The 21,653-nt window shown below is 49.1% G+C and overlaps 2 protein-coding genes across 4 annotated transcripts; one reads left to right on the forward strand and one right to left on the reverse strand.

Moving 5' to 3' along the window:
- Positions 1-242: 242 nt before the first annotated feature.
- Positions 243-7,118, forward strand: LOC103744855 (uncharacterized protein C19orf85-like). Its single transcript, XM_008846702.2, has 2 exons — positions 243-415; positions 6,291-7,118. The coding sequence occupies exons 1-2, from the start codon at positions 243-245 to the stop codon at positions 6,784-6,786; spliced, it is 669 nt and encodes a 222-aa protein (XP_008844924.1). The 3' UTR covers positions 6,787-7,118.
- Positions 7,119-10,980: 3,862 nt separating this feature from the next.
- LOC103744806 (isochorismatase domain-containing protein 2A) lies at positions 10,981-21,151 on the reverse strand. Of its 3 annotated transcripts, XM_029570194.1 has the most exons (7): positions 21,004-21,146; positions 20,816-20,862; positions 15,778-15,918; positions 15,419-15,628; positions 15,147-15,217; positions 14,938-15,055; positions 10,987-11,322 (listed from the first exon to the last, which is right to left on the reverse strand). In XM_029570194.1, the coding sequence occupies exons 2-7, from the start codon at positions 20,837-20,839 to the stop codon at positions 11,230-11,232; spliced, it is 657 nt and encodes a 218-aa protein (XP_029426054.1). In that variant the 5' UTR covers positions 20,840-20,862; positions 21,004-21,146; the 3' UTR covers positions 10,987-11,229. The 3 variants fall into 3 exon arrangements, with proteins under 3 accessions (XP_029426055.1, XP_029426054.1, XP_008844877.1); XM_029570195.1 differs by lacking the exon at positions 15,419-15,628 and having other exon boundaries at positions 10,981-11,322; positions 21,004-21,151; XM_008846655.3 differs by lacking the exon at positions 20,816-20,862 and having other exon boundaries at positions 21,004-21,112.
- Between the last annotated feature and the right edge of the window lie 502 nt (positions 21,152-21,653).

A 21,653-nucleotide genomic window follows, 5' to 3' on the forward strand; every position in this document is an offset into this window, starting at 1 on the left:
GGATGCTCGGAGAGCCCCCTCCCTTCCCCACCCCTTGCCTTCCTCTAACAGCCCCTCACCTGCAAGCCTCAGGGTCCAGTCCAGCCTCTGCCCAGTGAGGCAGCACAGGGTTAGGGCACACCCTAATTCCCAGGGTGGCACTCCCATCCCGCAGGGCCAGCCCTCCAGGCCACCTCCCCTGCTCCCTTGCAGGTTTGAGGGGGTGTTTTCTGATCTGTACTGTGACTCCAGAGCAACCACCCATGCACCCTGGGGCCCCCGCAACCCCCGGGGCCTCTGAACCTGGGCCCCGAGAGCTGTGTGCCTTTGTGAGCGGGGCGTCTGCTCACGTGCTGCGAGCCCTGCAGCCCAGGCGCACCCGGCCCCCCAAGCGGAGGCCCAACCACCGGAGATTCCTGCACAACCAGATCTGCAGGTGAGGAGTGGGGCTAGGGGAGAAGGAAGGCATGGGGTGGGCGGCGGGAGGCTCCAAGGCTGGATTCCAGCACCATGCAGCATGCATTTGTCGGGTGCCTACTGTGTGATAGACCCCGCAAGACCATCACTGAGCAAAACCAATGAAGGAAATCCTAAACGTCACAGAGCCTGGGTCCCTGTGGGGTGGCAGAAGGGAAGGAACGGCCTGAATAAATAAATGAGTCAGGCATGATGGAACACGACTGTCATGCCAGCGCTCCAAAGGCTGAGGCAGGAGGATTACTGCGAGTCTGACACCAGCCTGGGCTATGCAGCATCCTGTCTCAAAAAATTCAAAATAAATAAATGAGAGGGAATGGCGCCACCGTGCGGACACACTTTGAAAAGAGGGTTCAAGGGGGAAAGGTCAGGCAGAATGCCATAAAGCTGAGGGAAGGCAGGCATCTGGCAAAAGGGTCCTTGTTGTAAGTAGGAAGTCTCCTTTGGTGAGGATGAAAAGTTCTGGAGAAAATTAGAGGTGTTGACCCTGAATATGAGTCGGATGTGATGGTGCATCCTGCAATCCCAGCACTCAGGAGGCAGAGGCAGGGTGGTTGGTGCAAGTTGAGGGCCAGCCTAGTCTACGTTTTAAAAAAAGAGAGAGAGAATGACAGTTTGAAACGATGATGTCGTTTTCAGTCAGCTCCTGAGGCACTCACTTATCAAGGTTTTTTTCCCCTTTCCAATTTGCCTCAAATGCTGACTGAACACCATCCTCTTCATCTCCTTTGAGAACATTTTTGTTATTCTATTTTTTGGTTTTGTTTTTGAGACAAGGTTTCACTATGGATCCCAGGCTGGCCTGAACTCATTATGTAGATGGGGCTAGTGTCAAACTAATAGTCATCCACCTGTCTGTGCCTCCTGGGTGCTGAGCTTAAGATATGTGCCATCACTCCCAGCCTGCAAAACTTGTTTTTGGTTGTTTTATTTTTATTTTTTTTCATTTTTTGTGTATGAATGCTGTGCCTGCATGTATATAAGTGCACAACTTACATGCTTGGTGCCTGTAGAGATCAGAAGAGGGCATTGGATCCCCTGGAACTGGAGTTACAGATGCCTGTGAGCAGCCATGTGGGTCCTGGGAACTATACCCACACCCTCTACAAGAGCAGCCAGTGCTCTTAACCACCAGGCCATTTTTCCAGCCACTTGCAAAACTTATTGCACCACTGTATATACATTAACAGGACTTGGGCCGACTGTGTTGTTGATGTTGCTAGCTGATCCTTTAATGCTGATGCTTTCGAACTTAAATAAGAAAAATCACTCAAATTGGCTTGATGTCTAACAGCATTTCCATAGTTTAAAAAAAAACAAAACAAATAAATAGGCCGGGCATGGTGCCTTTAATCCCAGAACTTGGGAGGCAGAGGCAGGTAGATCTTTGTGAGTTCGAGGCCAGCCTGGTCTACATAGTGAGTTCCAGGACAGCTGGGGCTACAAGGAGACTCTGTCTCAAAAGGACAAAAGAACAAAAACAAAACAAAAAAAACCCAAATAAACAGTAAATAATAATAAGTCATTAGCAAGAAGGAAAAACATGACAAAATGATGTTTAACAAACCCACATTTATTAATGATATATTCCAATATCAAATGGGAAATTTCAACAATGCAAAAACTGCAACTATTTTTCACCAACCTCATAGAATGCTTGCCTAGCATGCATGAAACCCTGGGTTCCATCCCCATCACTCCATAAACCCAGTAATGGTGGGTGCAGCCTGTAATCCTAGCACTCAGGAGGTGGAGGCAGGAGGATCAGAGTTGTTTTTTGTTTTTTAAAGATTGTGAATATACTAAATGCTACTGAATTAACTGTGTATATATGGAAAGTGTTGGCACAAGGTCTCACTCTTTAGCCCAGACTCACCTTGAACTCATGGCAATCCTGCTGCCTCAGCCTCCCGGGTGCTGGGATCACAGGGGTGCACCACCTCACCTGGGCTCTCCCGCTTTCTTGTCATGTTTGCTTAACTAGCATTCATGAAGGCTTTTAGCTTTATCCCAAGCATTGCATAAACTGGGCACTTTAGTGCAGGTCTGAAATCCTGTACCAGGAAGGTGGAGGGAGAAGGATCAGAAGTTCAAGGTCAGGTGCATTGTGAGTTTCAGGCAAGCCTGGGCTGCATGAAACTGTACCTCAACAACACACAAAAAAACGTGCTATTCTCAGTCACATATGAGCAGGCCAGTTGTCAAGGGGGTTATTGGCCATCAACCGTGATATTTGTGTCAGAGGCTATCACCATAGTGATTCTAAAGGGGGTCCCCACTGTCTACCTCAGGAAGGGTGTTATAAGCCTCGGATCATGCTGATTGTCTCAGAGGAAGCTAAGTTTCCAAGGGTGCTGGCGGCCTCTGGCTGCAGCCCCTTCCACATCCTCCCTTCACAGCCCCTACCCACAGGTTCCTCACACACCCAGCTCTTCAAGGCAGTCTCCCTGCCCTAGGACTCTAGGAATGCCCACCCTATGCCAGACTCTGCCCCTGCTCCCCAGGGCCCCAGGCCACCCACCACCTAGGCCTTAAGGCAGCTCTCATAGCCCAGAGCACTTTCTCCTGGGCTCTGGCTCAGCCTGGGAAAATTCAGGACAGGGATGATTATCCTCAGCATCTTCCCACCCACCACTTCCTCCTCATCTTCCCAGGTCCCCTCAGGCCCTGCTCCCCTGGGGATCCCTTTCCACCTCTGCTATTTATATTTTTGACATTTCATTGTGAAACATTTCAAACCCGCAGAAAAGTCAAGGCTGTTGTCTCAAAAGTGGGTCCCCATTGTTATAGGACGGAGTTCGCAAAAAATCACCAATACCACTTTAAGAAAAGTAGCAAGGTAAATTTTATTTTTTGACCGGCCGGTCTGTCTATCTCGGGAGTAGAAGCAGCCCTGATGGTTGTCAGGTCAGAGTTTTTATAGGGTTTACAGACATATTATTTAAACAGGACACTTGTGAACCAATCAGGTTTATACAACATAGCAGAACTTTGAATCTATTAATCAACAACTAATCACTATACAGACAAGTGATACAGTCATATAACTTGGCAATCAACTTTGTAATTTTAAAATTAGTCAACTCCCTAGCCATAACAAGTATAGTAAGAAATCTAAAATCAGCAGTTACTGGGTGGTCATACAATAACAGGGTGGTCTTATACTTTGTGTCAGGGTGACCTAAAATAGCAAGGGGGTTACAGAAGCAAAAATAAGCAGTTAGCCAGATGTAGAATGTCTGAGATTAGCACGTTCCATGGTTCATGGCTAGGACAATTTCCCAAGATCCAAGGTTGCCCCCCTTTTCCTTTTGGTGTGGAGCAAAGTTGCGGCTGAAATGGCTCTGAACAAAATGGAGTAACTTAGGTAAGTTTGCTGAGCCAGTTCACCCATCAGTATGGATCAGGGAAGGTCCCATAAAGCTCCACCCCTTCCAAAGGAGCTATAGACCGTTAAAAGTTACAGGGGGAGGGGAGTCATATTCCCGAGGAGTGTAGCTACTGGTCCATTGCTCTCACTCAAGAAAATAACCACCTCCATCCATGTTCATGAAGACAACCATAATTAAACACAGTAGGTCGTAAAATTTTAAAAGATATGAAGGTAGGTAGAAAGGAGACCTGGGAAGAAGAGGTTTGTTGGGATGGGGAAGGGGATAAGAGGATACTGGGGGACTTTATTAATTTTTAAAGATTTTATTTTTATTCATGTATATGACTTTTTCTCTTATTTTTATTATTTTTTATTGAATTTTTGAATTTTTCATACAATATAGTTCAATAATACTTAAATCCCCTCCTCTCTCCATACCTCCCTCCACTGCCTCCCACCCAATTTAATGTAGTCTTTTATGTATATAATACAGCCTATAGAGTCTGACTTGTATCCAAAAGTGTCCTTCAGTGTTGGTCCATCCACTGGGCCCACCAAGAGTCCCATCCCTGTAAGATACTGTCTTTCCCCCTCCCAGCCAGGTGCAGTGACACATGCCTAATCCCAGTACTGGAGAGGCAGAGACAGGGAGATCTCTGTGAGATCGAGGCCAGCCTCTTTACGTAGCACCAGCTGGGGCTGTAGGGAGACCCTGTCTCAAAAATCCCAGAAATAATAATAATAATAATAAAAGAAGAAGAAGAGGAGGAGGAAGAAGAGGAGGAGGAGGAGGAGGAAGAAGAAGAAGAAGAAGTCAAAATAAGAATTTGTTGGTGGTACCTTCACATGTAATCTCGATACCCTGGGAGAGTGAGGCAGGAGGATTGCTATGTGTTTGAGACCAGTCTGGTCTAAGTATCAAGTATCAGGCCAGGCAGGGCTAAAGAAAAGACCTTGTCTCTAAACACCAACACACACACACACACACACACACACACACACACACACACACACACACGACAAAAACTGAGTAAAAAAGAAAGAAAAGAAAGAAGAAAGCCAGGTGTGGTGATGCTCACTTGAAATCCCAGTGCTCGTGAGGTTAAAACAAGAGGAACACAAGTTCAATTACATGGCAAGACCTTTCTGAAAAGGGGGCTGGCAAGATGGCTCAGCACATAAAAGTGCCTGCTGCACAAACCTGAACCAGAGTTTGATCCCCAGAACCCACATAAAGGTGGAAGGGGACTCCACAGACTGACCTCTGACCTCTACACATGGCTGTTGAATATGTATCACACACACACACACACACACATAAATAAATAAATAAATAAATCGTTTTTAAAAAATAAAGGAGCGGGCAGGGTGGCGCATGCCTTTGATCCCAGTACTTGGGAGGCGGAGGCAGACAGATCTTTGTGAGTTTGAGGCTAGCCTGGTCTACATAGCAAGGTCCAGGCCAGCTGGGCCTACAGGAAAAACAAAAACAAACAAACAAACAAAAAAAAGTTAAAAAAAAAAGAATTTGTAGAACACAATTCAGCCCCAGCAGTTAGTGAAATCCATCCATGTGGCTACTGAGGGGTGGAAGTGACAGGGAAGACCTATGTGATGGCTTCTGACAATTGATGCTAAGAAGTGGGCAGAATCAGTGGACTGCACAGGGCATCGACATCGATCAACCACTGGCCCACAGCTCCCTTTGTGTGATTATTGGAAAGGCACTCTCCTTGAGACATGCTTCACTTGTCTCTATTTGAATAGGGTTTTAATACATCTACACTGTCAAAACAAGCTAGAGCTGGGCTAAAGGATCTGCCTGTTCAGTGCACCATCCCTGTAGCAATTCACAACTTCCCTATGAAGAAATAGAGACTTGGGGCTGAGGAGATATCTCAGTGGTTAAGAACACTGGATGCTCTTGCAGAGGACCTGGATTCAGTTCCCAGCACCCACATGGCAGCTGTTAGTAACTCCGGTTCAAAGGAATCTGACACCATCTTCTGGCTTCCATGGGCTTTGCACTCGTGAGGTACATATACATACATGTAGGGAAAACACTCATACACATAAAATAAAGACCAATAGCTGGGTGTGGTGGCATCTACCTTTAGTCCCAGCACTCAGGAGGTAGAGTCAGGCAGATCTCTGTGAGTTCAAGGCCAGCCTGGTCTACATAGTGAGTTCCAGGCCAGCTGGGGATACAGGGAGACCCTGTCTCAAAAAAACCAAATAAATAAATAAAGATCAACAAATGAAAAGAATTTTAAAAGGAAAGAGACTTATCAGACTCAAGAAAATGAAGTCAGGGTCAGAGAAATAAGCAGGAAAAAAAGAAAAAGAAAGTAGGCTGGGAAGAAGGGACACGTTCTGAGTGGGATGGGGACCGTCAGAAGAGGAAAGATAAAAATTCTCTCTCTCTCTCTCTCTCTCCCTCTCTCCCCCCCCCCATCTCCAGGCAGTTTGCCAAGATCGAAGCTGCCACTCAGCACCTGGCTCTGTCCATCCTGTCCCAGAAAGCACCTCCCCAGAGACCACCACCTCAAAGGCCACCCCCACCCCCATCCCCCTTCTTGGGTGTGGCCTGCGCTGAGGCCCCCATGGAGGTGCCCCACCACAGCCCCAGCCTGAGCCTAGCTGCCCTGGACACTTCGACCCTTGACCTCTTTGATGACATCATGCTCACTCCAGTGTGTCCCTCGGTGACCCCTGACCTCTTTTCTCAGACTCTGACTGCTGACATTCCCCAGGGGACATGTGCCCTTGCCTCTCAGGCTCTGGGCCTGGGGGACCAGAGGCAGCCAGACCTGATGCAGGCTCTAAGATCCTCTCCCCAGCATGCCCATACAGGAGGCTCTGAGCCCGCAGCTCTTGGTTGGGATTGGGTGGACAATTGGGAGGCACCTTGTGCCTGGGATCCTCAGGGGATTCTGAAAGGCTGGGGTATCCCTTGAAACCCATTCACAACACAGGCCAGGCCCCATTCAGGCTGAACCAGAGTCTCCCCAGGAACCCCTATACCATCCACTCCCTTCCGGGGAGAGATGGGGCTATGACTCAGTTGATAGAGTGTTTACCTCCTATGCATGAAGCCCTGAGCTCCATCCCCAGCATCACATAAACCAGTAAAATAAACCCTGGGAAAATGAAGCCAGACTAGTACCTTGGACCACGGCCATGGAGCCTTCACTGAACTCAGGGCCCACCTCTGCCCCATCTGGGGACCCCTAGCACTCACCCTCTGCTTTCTTCCTTCTGGGCATCATGTTAGTCCATGTGTTCTCCGCCGCCCCACCCCCCAACATTCTCTGGCTCATGCCTGCTGTCTCAGCCAGTCACTGAGCACTTGCTGTGGGCCAGGCCCAGGGCTGGGTGTTAGGGCTCTGAAGCAGACAAGATAGACAAGATTCTCACCTCATGGAGCTTGCATAGGTGTGTGTCTGTGTGTCTGTGTGTGTGTGTCTGTGTGTCTGTGTCTGTCTGTATGTATGTGTGTGTGTTACACACATGTTTGCAGGGAGGAGACTGCCAATACATGAGCACCTGGAGAGAGCTTCAAAAAGCAAAATGAACTTCCAGTTTCTCATGGGAATGAATTCTATGGTGAAAATAAAATGTCCAACTGATTGAATGGCCCTAGAGCTGGAATTACAGGCAGTTGTGAGCCACCCAGTGTGGGTGCTGGAAACCAAACTCTGGTCTTCTACAAGAGCAGTATTCACGCTTAACTGCTGAGCCATCTCTCCAGTCTATTTATTTAATCGTTTACTTATTTATTTATTTTTACATTTATTTATCTCTGTGTGCAGGCATGCCAGGAGGTCACAGGACAATTTTCATGAATTGGTTCTCTCTGCTTCCTTAATGTGGGTGCCAACAATCATACTCCGGTTGTCAGATGTGGTGACAAGTGTCTCTACCCTCTGAGCCATCTCACTGATCCCCAACTCCCCCATTTTATGTAGTGCTGGAGATGGCACCCAGGGCTTCAGGCATGCCGGGAAAGCACTCTACAAACTGAGATACACCCCCAGCCCTGTTTTTGTCTTTGTGAAACAGGGTTTCACTCCGCAGCCCAGGCTGACATGGAACTCACTTGGTAGCCTAGGCTGGCTTCAAACTCTTCTTACCAGACCTTGGCACCTCAGTCTCCAGAGTACACAAGCCACTATACCCTGTTTTTTTAAAGGGTCTTGGGTAGCCCCAGACTTGAACCATATACCATGTTTAGATATTTGGATTTTGTCCCAGGAAAAATAGAAAACTCTGTTTCTACTGCCATTTCCAAGCACAGAAACAAATTATTACAAAGACCACCTGAGGAGACAGGTGGTTAACAGATGGGGAAATTCCTCGCTCTTTTAACTCTTTCCTGAAATACTCTTGGGTGTCTTTATACACACACTTATTGTTGTTAGTGAGGGTAATGGGTTTGAAGTCGGGGGCAGGCTCTCACTACGTAGGCTGGTCTTGAACTGGGAATTCTCCTGCCTCAGCCTCCTGAATGCTGGGATTACATCTGAGATCATGCCCAGCATATAAAGCAGGTGCTGGCTTGTGGATGTTTCATGAGTGGGGTGTCAATATCTCAGCTGATGCTGGGAAGTCTGGCTCAAAATTACAGGCTAAATGGCTCGGCTCAAGTCTGAGGACTGGAACTTGATCTCCTGGTCCCACACAGTAGGAGAGAACCAACTCTCACAAGTCATTCTCTGACCTCTACACATACACTGTGGTACATGCCACCGCCCCTCCCCATGAATAAATGTAATGAAAAAAAAAGTTAAAGATCTATTTTTATGTATATGAGTGTTTTGTCTGCATGTATGTAATGGCACCATGTATCTACAATGCCTGCAGAGGCCAGAAGACGGTATTATATATCCTGGAACTGGAGTTATGGATAGTTATTGGCCACCATGTAGGTGCTGGAAACCAAACGAAGGTCCTCTAGAAGAGCAGCCAGTGTTCTTAACCACTGAGCCATCTCTCCAGCCCCTCATAATTTTCAAAAGAGGTTCGCTTTGGCTGAATAGTAGGGAGGGCCCTTCTTCCCTTGTTCCCTTCTGTTAGATGGCCCAGGCTGGGGCTGGCTTCATGGAGTGTTTGTTGAGGTCCTGCACTCCTCCATGTGCTGCCAGGAATTCATCAGACTACCTTTCACTGTCCAGAGCCCTTGCAGTTGGGTGGAGGGAACATTTATATGCAGAGCTGGAGGATGCAGCAGCCATCAAGAAAAGCAGTCTGTCCCAGGAGCATCTGGAGGGAGGAGTCCACAAACAAACAAGAAAATACCAGCTTGGGAGGTGCCATGAGGGCCCCAAGATTAGACATACTGCATGGAGGTGATGGTGGGGTACCACTTCGATGAGGACGCCTTCTCTAGGGGTGTGCCGTGTCCCTGCTCATGTCACACAGAGCTGCAGTCTCATCTGAGCTCTGGGTGCTCTTCCAAGCTCGCAAGGAAGTCAATGCTTTGTTTCTGGGAATCCCTGGAGATGCTGGTCTTCGGAGGCAACAGGACCTCTGACCTGCAGACCCCATCCTAAGGGGCTTCGGGGCATCCTTCCTGTATTGGGGTTCTCCACAGAAACCAAAACTGGGTCAGTAGCATCAACTATTTATTCTTTAATCAATTGATCAACTGTTCTATGAAGATATCACCAGGTAAATATGGACAGATGCATGAACGTAGCTTTCTCTCTCCAGAAAGAAATTTATGATGAGAAATTGGTTCATAAAGTTGAAGAATCTGAGAAGTTTGATGTTCTAGAGAGCCAGTAAATCTAGTGGTATTCAGAACAACTCTTTTTTTAAAAAATATTTTATTATTTTTATTTTATGTGTTATGCTCACAAGTAGGTAAGTGCAACCATGTTATGCAATGCCCGTGGAGGACAGAAGAGGCCATTGGATTCTCTGGAACTGGCATTACAGACAGTTGTTAGCTGCCATGTGGGTGCTGGGATTCAAACTCGGGTCTTCTGCAAGAACAACCAGTGTTTTTAACCGCTGAGCCATCTCTCCAGCCCCCAGAACCACTCTTAATCTGACATCTGCCTTTCTAGCTTTTGTTGCAAGAGTCAACCTTGGTCTGCAGTATCACATGGAAAATTCCAGAAATCGTTCATTCATTTCAAGTCCCATGGGGCTCTAAGCAGCATGGTGAAATCTCCCATCACCAACTCCACCCTGCTAGAAGACAAATCATCCTTTTTAAATTTTTATTTTGATTTATGTGTATGAGCATTTTGCCTGTATGTATTTAAGTGCACTTGCACCATGCAATGCCCAGGGAGGCCAGAGGTGGCCCTTGGATTGTCTGCAAGTGGAGTTACATGGGGTTGTGAGCCACCATATGAGTGCTGGGACCCAAACTGGGGTCCTCTGTAATAGCAGTCAGTGCTCTTAACTGCTGAGCCATCTCTCCAGTCCCACAAATCATCCCTTGTCTAGCATATCCACACTGTGTATGCTACTCAGTTAATCACTAGTAACCACCTCAGTTACCAGATTGACTGTCCCAGTACCATAGTGCTGGGGTTCCAGTAGCCCTTATTTTACCTCCTCAGAATGGTGCCAAGGTGTAAAAATGCAAATCCATTTGAATGTCTTTTCTCTGAAGAGACTGTGCATCTGTCTTTTCAAAGACCTCTCCAATGTCCGGGTGTCCCCATTACAACTTGGGCTTCATCTTCACAACTTCATACATTGCCCATTCAATGGCTCCATGAATGGCTCTGACCCTGCCACACACTGCCTGGTCTTCCAGGCTTTTCTCCGGCACCTTGGTTGGTGCAAGGCCCCATGATCCCACAGGAGCTGAATGAGTACCCCGCTGGAAAGGAGCTGTTGAGGGAAATGTTCCCCCACGTTTGGCCATGCAAACACTCAGAGGCCACTTCAGCTGTGGTAAAAGTGGGCCCAGCTACATCTCAGAGTGGCAAGCCAGCAGGGCCAGGTGTGTGGACACCAACGGAGGGGGGAGCAGTGGGCCAACTCCTATTCCTGGTAGGCATTCACTGGCTCTCATGCAGATGGGGCACATCCCCCACCCCATATGCAGGAGGTCCCCTTTCTTCCAAGCCTGCAGATCCAAGTAGCCCCTATAATACCCCCCAACGCAATAACGGTTCAGTACACAGTCACACCAATGTTTATTCTAAGTCCAGGCCCCAGTTTATGACATTTCTCCCCCTTCCCCTTCTAACTCCGTGAAGTACCCCCCCCTCGATCAGCCAATTCCCACCCAGCACCCAGGAGTCTCATCTGCATTTCTGGGGCCAGCTGTCCAATGAGAAGGCAGAACTACCCTCCCCACCCATGGGGGCGGTACTCCTGGTGGACTGCACCAGAGTGGGATCCAGGGTAACGAGGGTGGTGGGTCCCCCCTCAAGTCAGGGTCTGGAGTTCATGAAGAGGGGGTTCTGGCCTTGGAAGAGGCCCAGCAGCCCGCTGTCTGGAACCGGCTCCTTAATGATCTTCTGGATCTGTAGGCAAAGGGTGGGGGGCGGCTGGGTCAGGAAGTCAGGAATCCTTCATCCCTTGGATTCTCCTGGCAGCATGTCTCTCCACCACCCACTCTGTTTAAAAAGCTTTCCCAAGATGGGACTGGAGAGATGGCTCAGCAGTTAAGAACACTGCCTGTTCTTGCAGAAGACTGGGGTTTGAATCCCAGCACCCACATGGCAGCTAACAACTGTCTGTAACTCCAGTTCCAGGGGATCCAACAGCCTCTTCTGTCTTTCGCAGGCATTGAACGACATGGGTACACTTATCTACACACAGGCAATACATGCATACACATAAAATAAAAATAATAAATGAAACATTTTTTTAAAAAGTTTTCCCAAGATGGGGCTGGAGAGATGGCTCAGTGGTTAAAGTGCTTGCTGTCTGTGTAAAGACTGGATACCCAGAACCTTCATAAATGCTGGGCGGACGAAGGAACTGACTGTAATCAATTCCAGCCTCCAATGGCAGAGACAGGGCAAGGTGGCCATCAACACTAGCCATATGAGCTCCAGGTTTGAATGAGAGACCCTGCCTCAACAAACAAGGTGGAGCAGTGATCAAGGACAATTCTCCACATCAACCCTCAGCCTCCATATGCACATGGCCACAAGTGCATGTGCACCCTGAATGTGTGCCCATACACATGCATACACACACATGCCCATCATATACTCATGAGAATGGAAAAAGAACATAAAAGGTTTTCCTGGGACCTCGATCACACCACACCTGCCTGGTTGAGCGTCTAACTGCCTGCCATCTTGGTCTTTGTGGCCTTGGACCACTAAGGGCGGATGGCTCTGTCTTGGAGTCTCTTGCCTACACCTTCCTCGTTCTTCATTAATCTCATCTTTCCCATCATTCCTTTAGGCCTTCAGCACCCCATACAAGCCCAAACTGTGCTTATGAACTCTCCATTTACACAACTCCCTCTTGGTTAAATGGGAGTAACCAACTACATTCCCATCATTAGAAAGGTTGGCCAAGCTTATCTCCAGAAAATTAATCAAAAAACCCAAAGCCTGCATCTCCACTGCCTCTGCCTGCCACTACTGACTCTGCAGGATGCCTGAAGCAGCTGCTGGGTGCTCTCTCCTCTCTGTTCTATGCTACCTAACACTGGCCAGACTGTTATAAACTGTCGATCTATAAAGGCCAGCTCCCCTGTGCATTCTAGATATACAGGGATGATTGATTCGGTGGATGGACTTTTAGAAATGGGGATAGAGCCCTGGGCCATGTCCATGTGAGGTCATTGCTCCTCCATGGAGCGACATCCCCAGTCCCCCACAAAGCTTATCTCCAACACTCTGATGGGAACATCAGGAGAGCTGGGCTTGCCACTGACCCTGGGGTACCACAGTAGCTGGCCCATTGCTAAAACTCCAAATCTTTTCTAAGACATGATTCAGGCTCCTGCCTATTCCTCCTGTTCCACGTGCTCAGCACTGACCACACACCCAACTACACAGTGCTTAGAACAAGGTGAGCTTAGCCCCAGCTCTTGGCCTTTGCTCCTGCTGTCCCCTCTACTAAGGGCTTTGTACCTGAGACTCCTCTTCCTTCTCCAGGGTCATAGGTTCAAGGCTACAGGCTATCACTCTTTCACGCTTCTCTTCAGCTTGAGGACATAATGTGCTATTGAACATAATCTGGCTTTTTTTTTTTTTTTTTTTTTGAGACAGGGCCTTAGGTAGCCCAGGTGGCCTTGAACTTATCCTCCTCCTGCCTCCACCTCATGAGTGCTAAGATCATAGGCATAAACCACCATGCCTAGTTTCTGTAGTGCTGAGGATGGAAGCCAGGGCTTCCAGCATGCTAGGCAAGCACCCTGCTAATGGAGCTATATCCCCAGGCCTGGACTGACTTTGGGTGCACATGGAGGCCAGAAGTCAACATCAGGTGTCTTTGCCTCAACTGCTTTCTACCTTACTTTTTGAGACAGCATTTCTCACCAAACCTGGAACTCCGAGATTCAGGCAGACTAGCTGGCCAGAAGCCCTGGGGATCTTCCTGTTTCCTCACTGAAGGCCGCATCTCTTTCACACAGGTTCTGAGTATTCAAAACCAGCCTCATACAGCAAGCCATCTCTTCAAACCTGGTGGACCGCTTTTTACCACCACACTGTGATGCAAACCCCAGGAGGGTTGACCCTCCCCCTGCCTGGGTGCACCTCAGTGGCTGGCATGGACTAGATCCCAATAAATGTTCAACAAAACAGGATGAGGGGCAGGGCAGAGGACCTGAGATGTCTGACTCTGGAATTTCCCCGCATCTCGAGGGTGAAGGCTTTGAGTGGGAGGGCCTAGGACCTGGTCAGACAATGGTACCAGGAAGGCCACTCCGGAAATGGGCACAAGGGCTGAGGGACTGCAGGAGGAGCACCAGGACCCGAGTAGGCAGATACTTGTTGGACAGAGTTGGATGTAGGGGGCGCCAAGGCCTTCAGGTTTGCCATGCTTCCTGGGCCCTCTTCTTTGTTACATCACTCTTAAGCCACCTTTTCCAGGAAGCCACCAGCACTACCCTAGGGAACCCCCTCCCCTGCACCCCAACACCCCAGGTGGTCCCCTGTGTTATTATTTCACTACAGTCCTGTACCATCTGACATCTCTTGTTCATTCACTGTGGTGGGGAGTGATCCCCCATGAGAACTCAGCCTCCCCCACCCCTGATTTCTTTTAGCCTGCCCAGGGATATATTCTAGAATCCCAAAGAAATATCTCTCAGTCGGGGTTCATGGCTCATATCTTTAATCCCAGCACTCAGGAAGCAGGAGGGCTGCCCTGAGTTTGAGGCCAGCCCAGGCTACAGAATTAAACCCTGCCTTTAAAAAAGGTGGGGGGGGGGGCGGTAGGGAGACATGGTGGCACACACCCTTAGTCCCAGCACTCAGGAGGCAGAGGCAGGCAGATCTCTGTGAGATGGAGGCTAACCTGGTCTATATAGGGAGTTCCAGGACAGCTGGGGCTATAGGGAGACCCTGTCTCAAAATAAGACGGGGGTGGGGAGCGGGAGTGCAGCAGGGTGGCTCAGTGGGTGAAGACATTTACCACCCAATCTGAGAGCCAGACTTTGATCCTGGGGACCCATATGGTTGAAGGAGAGAATTGACTCCCACAAACTGTCCAGTATGTGGACAGATAGGCACACAGATATACAGAAAGGTACATAGACAGATACATAGATAGAATGCAAAAACATACTGAACTTTGAACACTTCACAGGGATTTTTTTTTTAAAGCAGCTGGGTATGGTAATGGTACTTGCCCACCATCCCAGCACTTTGGAGGTGGATCAGGAGTTCAAGGCAGGCTCAGCAACAGAGCAAGTTCAGAGCCAGCTTTAGTTACATGGGACCCCGTCTCAAAAAAAAAAAAAAAAAAAAAAAAAAAAAAAAAAAAAACGCTGAAGGTTTGGCATAGTGGCACAGCCCTATAAACCCAGTAGAAGCAGGAGGACCAGAAGTTTAAAGTCATCCTCTACTACACAGTGTGTCCAAGGCCAGCCTGGGATACATGAGACCTTACTTCATAATGAGAGAGACAGACAATTTTGTCAATGCACAGGAGACCTAAAGGCCCAGTACCTCTTTGAACTGGGGGTGAGCAGCATCCCTCACAAGCTGCAGAATGAGTGATTCACTGGTGGACAAGAAGGCACCACTCTGTCTCATGCGGGCCAGCGCCACCAGTCGGTCCACCTGGCTGCAGGAGAGAGGAAGGAAAGACAGGTGTCCCTGCTGTGGCAACACACAGCAGGTACCCCTGGCTGCCACCCCCAAGGAGACCCTCTAACCTGCGAGAAGAGCAGGCATCCACTACCACGTGGACCTGCAGCCCCCGGTCCAGGAGGTCCAGGGCCGTGTTCTAAGGGTAGAGAGAGGTCAGAGCCAAACCCAGGGCAGAACGGGGCCCACAGTAAGGGACTGGGGATTCTCAGTCACAACTGGGTACTGGGAAGATGGATAAACGAGGTTCAAGACGAAGCCAGGCCCATAGGGTGGGACAAAGGACAGAAGGAAGGGCCAGTAGGTGAGGAGGGAATACAGGGGACAGGCAGGGTCTCACCATGATACAGACTTGGGTTTCGATGCCGCAGAGCAGCACCGACCGCAGCTGGGGCCGGCTGTCCAGCTCCTGCTGCAAGGAGGGCACCATGCTGAAGCAGGTTTTGCTCACTGGACGCAGGCCCTGAGCCCCCAGCTCGGGAACTGTGGGGCCCAGGCCTTGTGGGTACTGCTCTGTCAGCACAGCGGGGACACCCAGCAGACGGGCCACCTGAGGGAGGGGAAACAAAGGGCTAGGAGGACAGCTGAGGTCTGGACCTCTGGGACTGAGGGAGGAGGCTGGGACCTGGACTCCTGGGTTTGAGGGAGGAGGGCTGGATCTGGACCCCTAGGTCTTGGAAAGGAGAAGGTAGTTCATACCTTAAGCATTCGAGCGGCCACAGACACAATCTGTGGGAAGAAGGCTACGCTGGGGCGAAATTTCTCCTGAAGGTCGCACAGAAACAGGATAGAGGACTCTGGGAGGATCCGGCCCAGGCTAGCCCTGGCTGCTGCCATTTCCTGGGGTGGGCAGAGGGATAGTGCACAAGGTCAGATAGGGACAAGGGTTCAGGATCTCATGCAGGGTTTATGCACTTGGCTCTGTGGTCCCTGCACCCGCATTCCTGTTCCCGCCTCCAGGCCTTTTCAATTGCTGTCCTTGGCCTGCCGTTCACTCCTTCCTCCTCCCTCCCTGTTCATTTGTGAGCCTACTTCCCCCCAGAAAAAAAAGAAAAAGTCAAGCGGGTGACATGTCCTTGTAATCCCAGCAAGGGGGAGGCAGAGGCAAGGGGGTCACTGAGCCTTCAAGGCCAACCTGGGCCATAGTGAGTTCTAGGTCAGTCTGGGATAAAGAGCAAGACCTTGTCATAAAAAGCCAAAAGAGAGCTGAGTGTGCTCCCCAGAACCCACATTAAAGAAAGCCAAGCATGATAGCACATGGTTGTGATCCAGGTGCCTGGCAGGTGAAGGCAAGTGGACCCTGGGAGCATACTGGTCAGCCAGCATGGGCAAAATGAGTTTATGGTTCAGTGTGAGAATCTATCTCAAGGTAATATGGTGGCAAGCAATGGAGGAAGATACCAGATATCCTGCTTGTGACTCCACATGCGTGTACACAGATATGTGCAACACACACACACATACACACACACACACACACACACACACACACACACACACACACAGGCCAGGGGCTGGAGAGATGACTCAGCAGTTAAGAGGACTGGGTGCTCTTGCAAAGAACCCGGGTTCAATTCTCAGCACCCACATGGAGGCTAATAATCTGTAGTAACTCCAGTTCCAGGAGATCTGACACCCTCTCCTGGCTCTACAGGCATTGCATTCATGTAGTACACTTACATACATGCAGGCAAAACACTCAATATATATAAAAAATTTTAAACTAGCCATGCGTGGTGGTGCATGCCTCTAATCCCAGCACTCAGGAGGCAGAGACAGGCAGATCTCTGTAAATTCAAAGTCTACTGTGAATTCCAGGTCAGCTGGGGCTACAGGGAGACCTTGTCTCAAAAGAAGACCCAAGCCTCACACCTTTATTCAAATGTTATGGAACCTTTATCTTTTTAAAGAATTGTTTATTTTATTTTTTGGTCTTTTTGAGACAGGGTCTCCCTATAGCTCCAGCTGTCCTGGAACTCCCTATGTAGACCAGGCTGACCTTGAACTCACAGAGATCTGCCTGCCTCTGCCTCCTGAGTGCTGGGATTAAAGGCGTGCGCCACCATGCCCGGCTTATCTTTTTTTTATTTTGTGAATACAAATGTGTTGCCTGCATGTATATAAGTGCACTACATGTATGCAATGCCCTCGGAGACTGGGAGAGGATGTCAGATGCCCTGGAACTGGAGTTGTTACCTGTCCATATGGGTGCTGGGAGCTGAACCCAGGTCCTCTGCAAGAGCAGCCAGTGTTCTTAACAGCTGCACCATCTCTCCAGTCCCCCCTTTTTTTCTTTTTGGTTTTTTTGAGCCAGGGTCACCCTATAGCCCCAGCTGGTCTGGAACTTGCTAGGTAGACCAGCTGGCCTCAAGCTCAGAGAGATCCCAGCCTCTGCCTCCTGTGTGCTGGGATTAAAGGCAAGCACCACCATATGACACCTTTATTTCAATGGAAAAAAAAAACAAAAAAACAAAAAACCTCAGGCCAGTGAGATGGCTCTTGGTAAAGGCACTTGCCACCTAACAATGTAAGCATGATCCCGGGGTTCCACAAGGTGGAAGGAGAGAACGTCTGCAAGTTGTCCCATGACCTCCACCTGCACACCGTGGCACACAATCGATCAATAAATGCAATTTAAAAAAAAACACAGCCTCTTGAAAAAAAACAACAACTCACTTTAAAACAAAGTCACACCCAACTAGTTAATCACATAATCACAACTATGACACTGGCTGGCATTTCTTGGGAAACCTGATTCAAGTCAGCAGGGTGTGCAGATCTCTCCCTGGGGAAATGGACGCGAACAGGGAAAAATGACCTTTTGTTTTTGTTTCTCTTTGGGGTTTTGTTTTGTTTATTTGAGACAGGGTCTCATGTAGCCCTGGCTGGCCTCAAACTCCCTATGCAGCCAAGAATGATCTTGAACTCATGGTAACTTTACTTGTACCTACCAAGTGCTGGGATCATCGGCCAGGTTTGGGTGGTAGGGGGATTCCATTCCAGGCTTGCTGCCTGCTAGGCAAGTACTCAACCAACAGAGCTACATCCCAAGCTGAGAAAACTGCAGCTATTCCCCTGCCTCCCTTCCCTACCCTGGCCCTGACTGCTTCCCTCTGTCCTGAGGACTGAGCTGCAAGCCCCTGCCCGTAAGGCTCTGGGTCTCCCTCCAGCCAGTCAAGTCCCACCTCAGGGTCTCTGCTCCCCTTCTCCTGGAGGGCCCTTATCACTTCCACTCCCAGGACTTGAGCACAAGGGACATTTCTGACGGGTGGATGAGGAGATGAAAGATGACAAAAGCCCTGGAAGTCTGCGGAGGGCACAACAGGGAGCCCTGGGTTGGGGGCAGAACTGGGGGTTCAGAATGTCACAAAGCCTGGCAGGTGTCAGAAACCTAGCTACCCTTTGGGCTGACAGGATCATACCCACATGCCACAGTCCTCAAAATAATAAAGACATAAACTCTCTGACCCAGAAATCTGCCACTAAGTATTTATCTGGTAGGGGCCAAGTTATTCATTCTAGAACTCGTTGACAGGGCTGTAGAGACAAATGGCCAAACATAAAGGCAGACATTCCCAAACTCGAACAATCAGACTGGGAACATTTGAAACCCGGCTTCCTAGTAACCTATGATAGCTTACACATTTAGAACCTAACTCCTAATGGCACATGGGTGCCTTACCTACGACCCTCCCATCCACTGTAGCTGTGTTACAGTAGATCCGTTCTGTTTTTATTATTTCAGACAGGGTAGAGTCTCTATGGCAATCCTGTTTCAGTGCTGGGATTACAGGCATGAATATCCATGCCCAGTAAACACTTTTAAACACTTCTGATCCTCCTGACTCTACCTCCCAAGTTCTGTAACTACAGGTGTGCACCACCACACTCAGTTTATATGATGCTAGGATCAAACCCAGAGCTAGACAAGTAGTCTATCAACTAAGCCCCACCCCCACTCCCTTCTTTCTTTGTGGGTGGGGTGGAGATACGTTTGGTGCTTTCCTGATTGGCGTTGAATTCTGTACCATAGCCTTGAACTCTTCTGATTTATTTTTATCTTATGTGTATGAGGGTTTTGCCTGCATGTATGTAAGCGCAACCATGTTTCGAAAAGCCAGTGGAGGCCAGAAGAGAGCACTAAATCTGGAACTGGAGTTACAAATAGTTGTGTCCTGCCATGTGGGTGCTGGGAACCAAACCAAGTTCTCTGCAAGTGCACCTAGTGCGCCTAACCACTGAGCCATCTCTCTAACCCAAGTACCTTTGAATTCTTGATCTGCCTGTTGCCACCTCCCAAGCTCTGGTATAACACACAAGAGCCACCAAGCTCAGCTAAGATTTTTGAGACAGAGTTATGATGAGTTGACCGAGCAAGCATTAAACTTAATTTGCAATCCTCCTGCCTCAGCTTCCAGGATGGCTGGGACTGCAAAACTACACCAGGCCTGACTCACACTACAGAATTCTTTACAGCTGGAAATAGGTCCAAGGAAGGTCTTTTTTAAAACATATTTTATTATTTTTATTTTATGTGTATGTGTGTATTGCCTGCATGTAGGTAAATACACCCATGTAGTGCAATGCCTGTGGAGGTCAGAAGAGGCTATTGGATCCCCTGGGACTGGAGTTTTGCACAGTTGTTAGCTGCCATGTGGGTGCTGGGATTCGAACCTGGGTCTTCTGCAAGAACAATCAGTGTTTTTAACCGCTGAGCCATCTCTCCAGCCCCCCAAGGAAGGTCTTTAGGGATAAGGAAAAGTGTTCAAGAGATGTTAAGTGAACAGAGAAAACTCTGGGTATGGAATGTACCCAACTAAAAACTGGAAACTGTAAATAATGATTAGGTCTGTACCTCAATGACCAAACTCTCAGCTGGGAAACCCATCTCTGGGAAGCTCAGTGTGAAGGAAACTTGAACTTGGCTGTGCCCCATTCTGTTACATTGGCGGGGGTTGGGGGGTGGGGGGAGTAGGGTCTTATGTAGCCCTGGCTGACCTGGAACTTGCTACTTAGCTGTGGCTGGCCTTGAACTCCTGATCCTCCTTGCTTCCAGCTCCCAAGTGCTGGAAATGCAGGGATTTCCCACTACTCTCCACTTTAAATTCATATTTATTTATTTATATTTTTATTTTATGTGTATGAGTGTTTTGTTGCATATAAGTGCACTACATGTGTGCAGTGCCCACAGAGACCAGAAGGGGGCATCAGACCCCTGAGAACTGAAGTTAGGACACTTGTTGGCTGCCATGTGGGTGCTGGGAAGTGAACCTGGGTCTTATGCAAGAGGAGCCAATGTTCTTAGTTGACCCCACTCTTAGCACCTGGGTGTTAACTACTGGAAAATTCACCTGACCTCTGTACTGTGCCTCCTACTGTTTGTAGTAAATGTGATATACTTTCATTTTTTTTTTTTTCCAAAATGATACCTGTGGTGGGACTGAGAGCAGAGCCATGAGAGAGGGCGGGGGGAGGGGGGGCTCTAGGGCAGGGAGTATGAAGGGCAGGTGGTACTGAGAGGGGAAGACCAAGTTGGTAACGCAGTGTGGGACATGACCTGAAGGCTAATAACCGAAACCTAGGGTGAGAGGAACTGGTTTATCAGCGAAAAGGATCAATTTTGGAGTATGTGATGTGATGTAAGAAGTGAGGAGGGATGTGGAGTTTGGGAGAATTTTCAGGAAGGAGTCCTCTGTGGGTGCTGAGGTGAGTGGCCACCTGCGGAGCCCGGACTTACTGTGTGACCACCGGTAAACGTCATTCTCTCTCTGAGCCTTTTTCCTCCTGGGAGAAACGGGGATGGACGTCACCCACTCATGCAAAGCTGGCTCTGCAGGGGTTGGAGTCCCTCCCTGCCCGCCCAGGCTCTGGACGCCACTCAGAGCTTCCGTTCCCCCATCTGCAGCGCCGGACGGTTGGACTTACCCGCGGAACCAGGTCCGAGCCCAGCCGGCCCCTCCAATAGGTGACTTCCTGGGAACTTTCGCCAGGGGACTCCCACAAGGTTCCGGGCTGGGTCACCGTTTTTTTCTCTTTTTTCCTCCTCTTTTAAACTCGTTTTGGACACGTGATCCACTGTGTCCTTTACGTCTCTGCCCCGCCCACCCCGCAGGCCAATCGACACGCGTCCAGGAAGGGGCGGGGCGGCAAAGCTGTCAGTTACAAGAAACCGATTGGTCTGCAGAAGCGCGGGGGGCGGGAAGACAGAAGATCCGACCAATGGAGAGTCGTGGATGGGGTGGTGGGCTGGGAGGGAGGGTTGGAGGCAGCCGGTTGCACCCTGTTCAGGTCGCCGGATACAAAGGGTAGCATAGGTCAGAGAAGGACCTGGGCCTCCAGCCTTGGCTCTCCTGTCTGAGAGCTAATCCCAGCTCTGGGGAGGCTGAGACAGGAGGATTGCCAGTTCAAGACCAGCCTGTCACAAACAAAGCAAGAGCAAAAATTTGTTTCCAAAGACCCTTCAGGAAAGATTCACCTGTTCTCAGTTTCCCATCTGTGCACCACCCACCTCCTTGGGTGGTCTTTGTAATAATTAGACTCTGCACTAGGAAATGGGTGGTCCTGGAGGAGACAGA

Source organism: Nannospalax galili, unplaced genomic scaffold (genome assembly GCF_000622305.1).
Source record: "Nannospalax galili isolate Female #2095 unplaced genomic scaffold, S.galili_v1.0 scaffold842, whole genome shotgun sequence".
NCBI lineage: Eukaryota > Metazoa > Chordata > Mammalia > Rodentia > Spalacidae > Nannospalax > Nannospalax galili.

Coding starts and splice junctions, on each gene's coding strand:
- LOC103744855 (XM_008846702.2), top strand. CDS start 243: ATGCACCCTGGGGCCCCCGCAACCCCCGGGGCCTCTGAACCTGGGCCC. Junction 416..6,290: donor CTGCACAACCAGATCTGCAG/GTGAGGAGTGGG, acceptor CCCCATCTCCAG/GCAGTTTGCCAAGATCGAAG.
- LOC103744806 (XM_029570194.1), bottom strand. CDS start 20,839: ATGACGTTTACCGGTGGTCACACA. Junction 15,629..15,777: donor TGGCCGCTCGAATGCTTAAG/GTATGAACTACC, acceptor CCCCTCCCTCAG/GTGGCCCGTCTGCTGGGTGT. Junction 11,323..14,937: donor CTCACCCCCAGTTCAAAGAG/GTACTGGGCCTT, acceptor CTTTGCCTACAG/ATCCAGAAGATCATTAAGGA.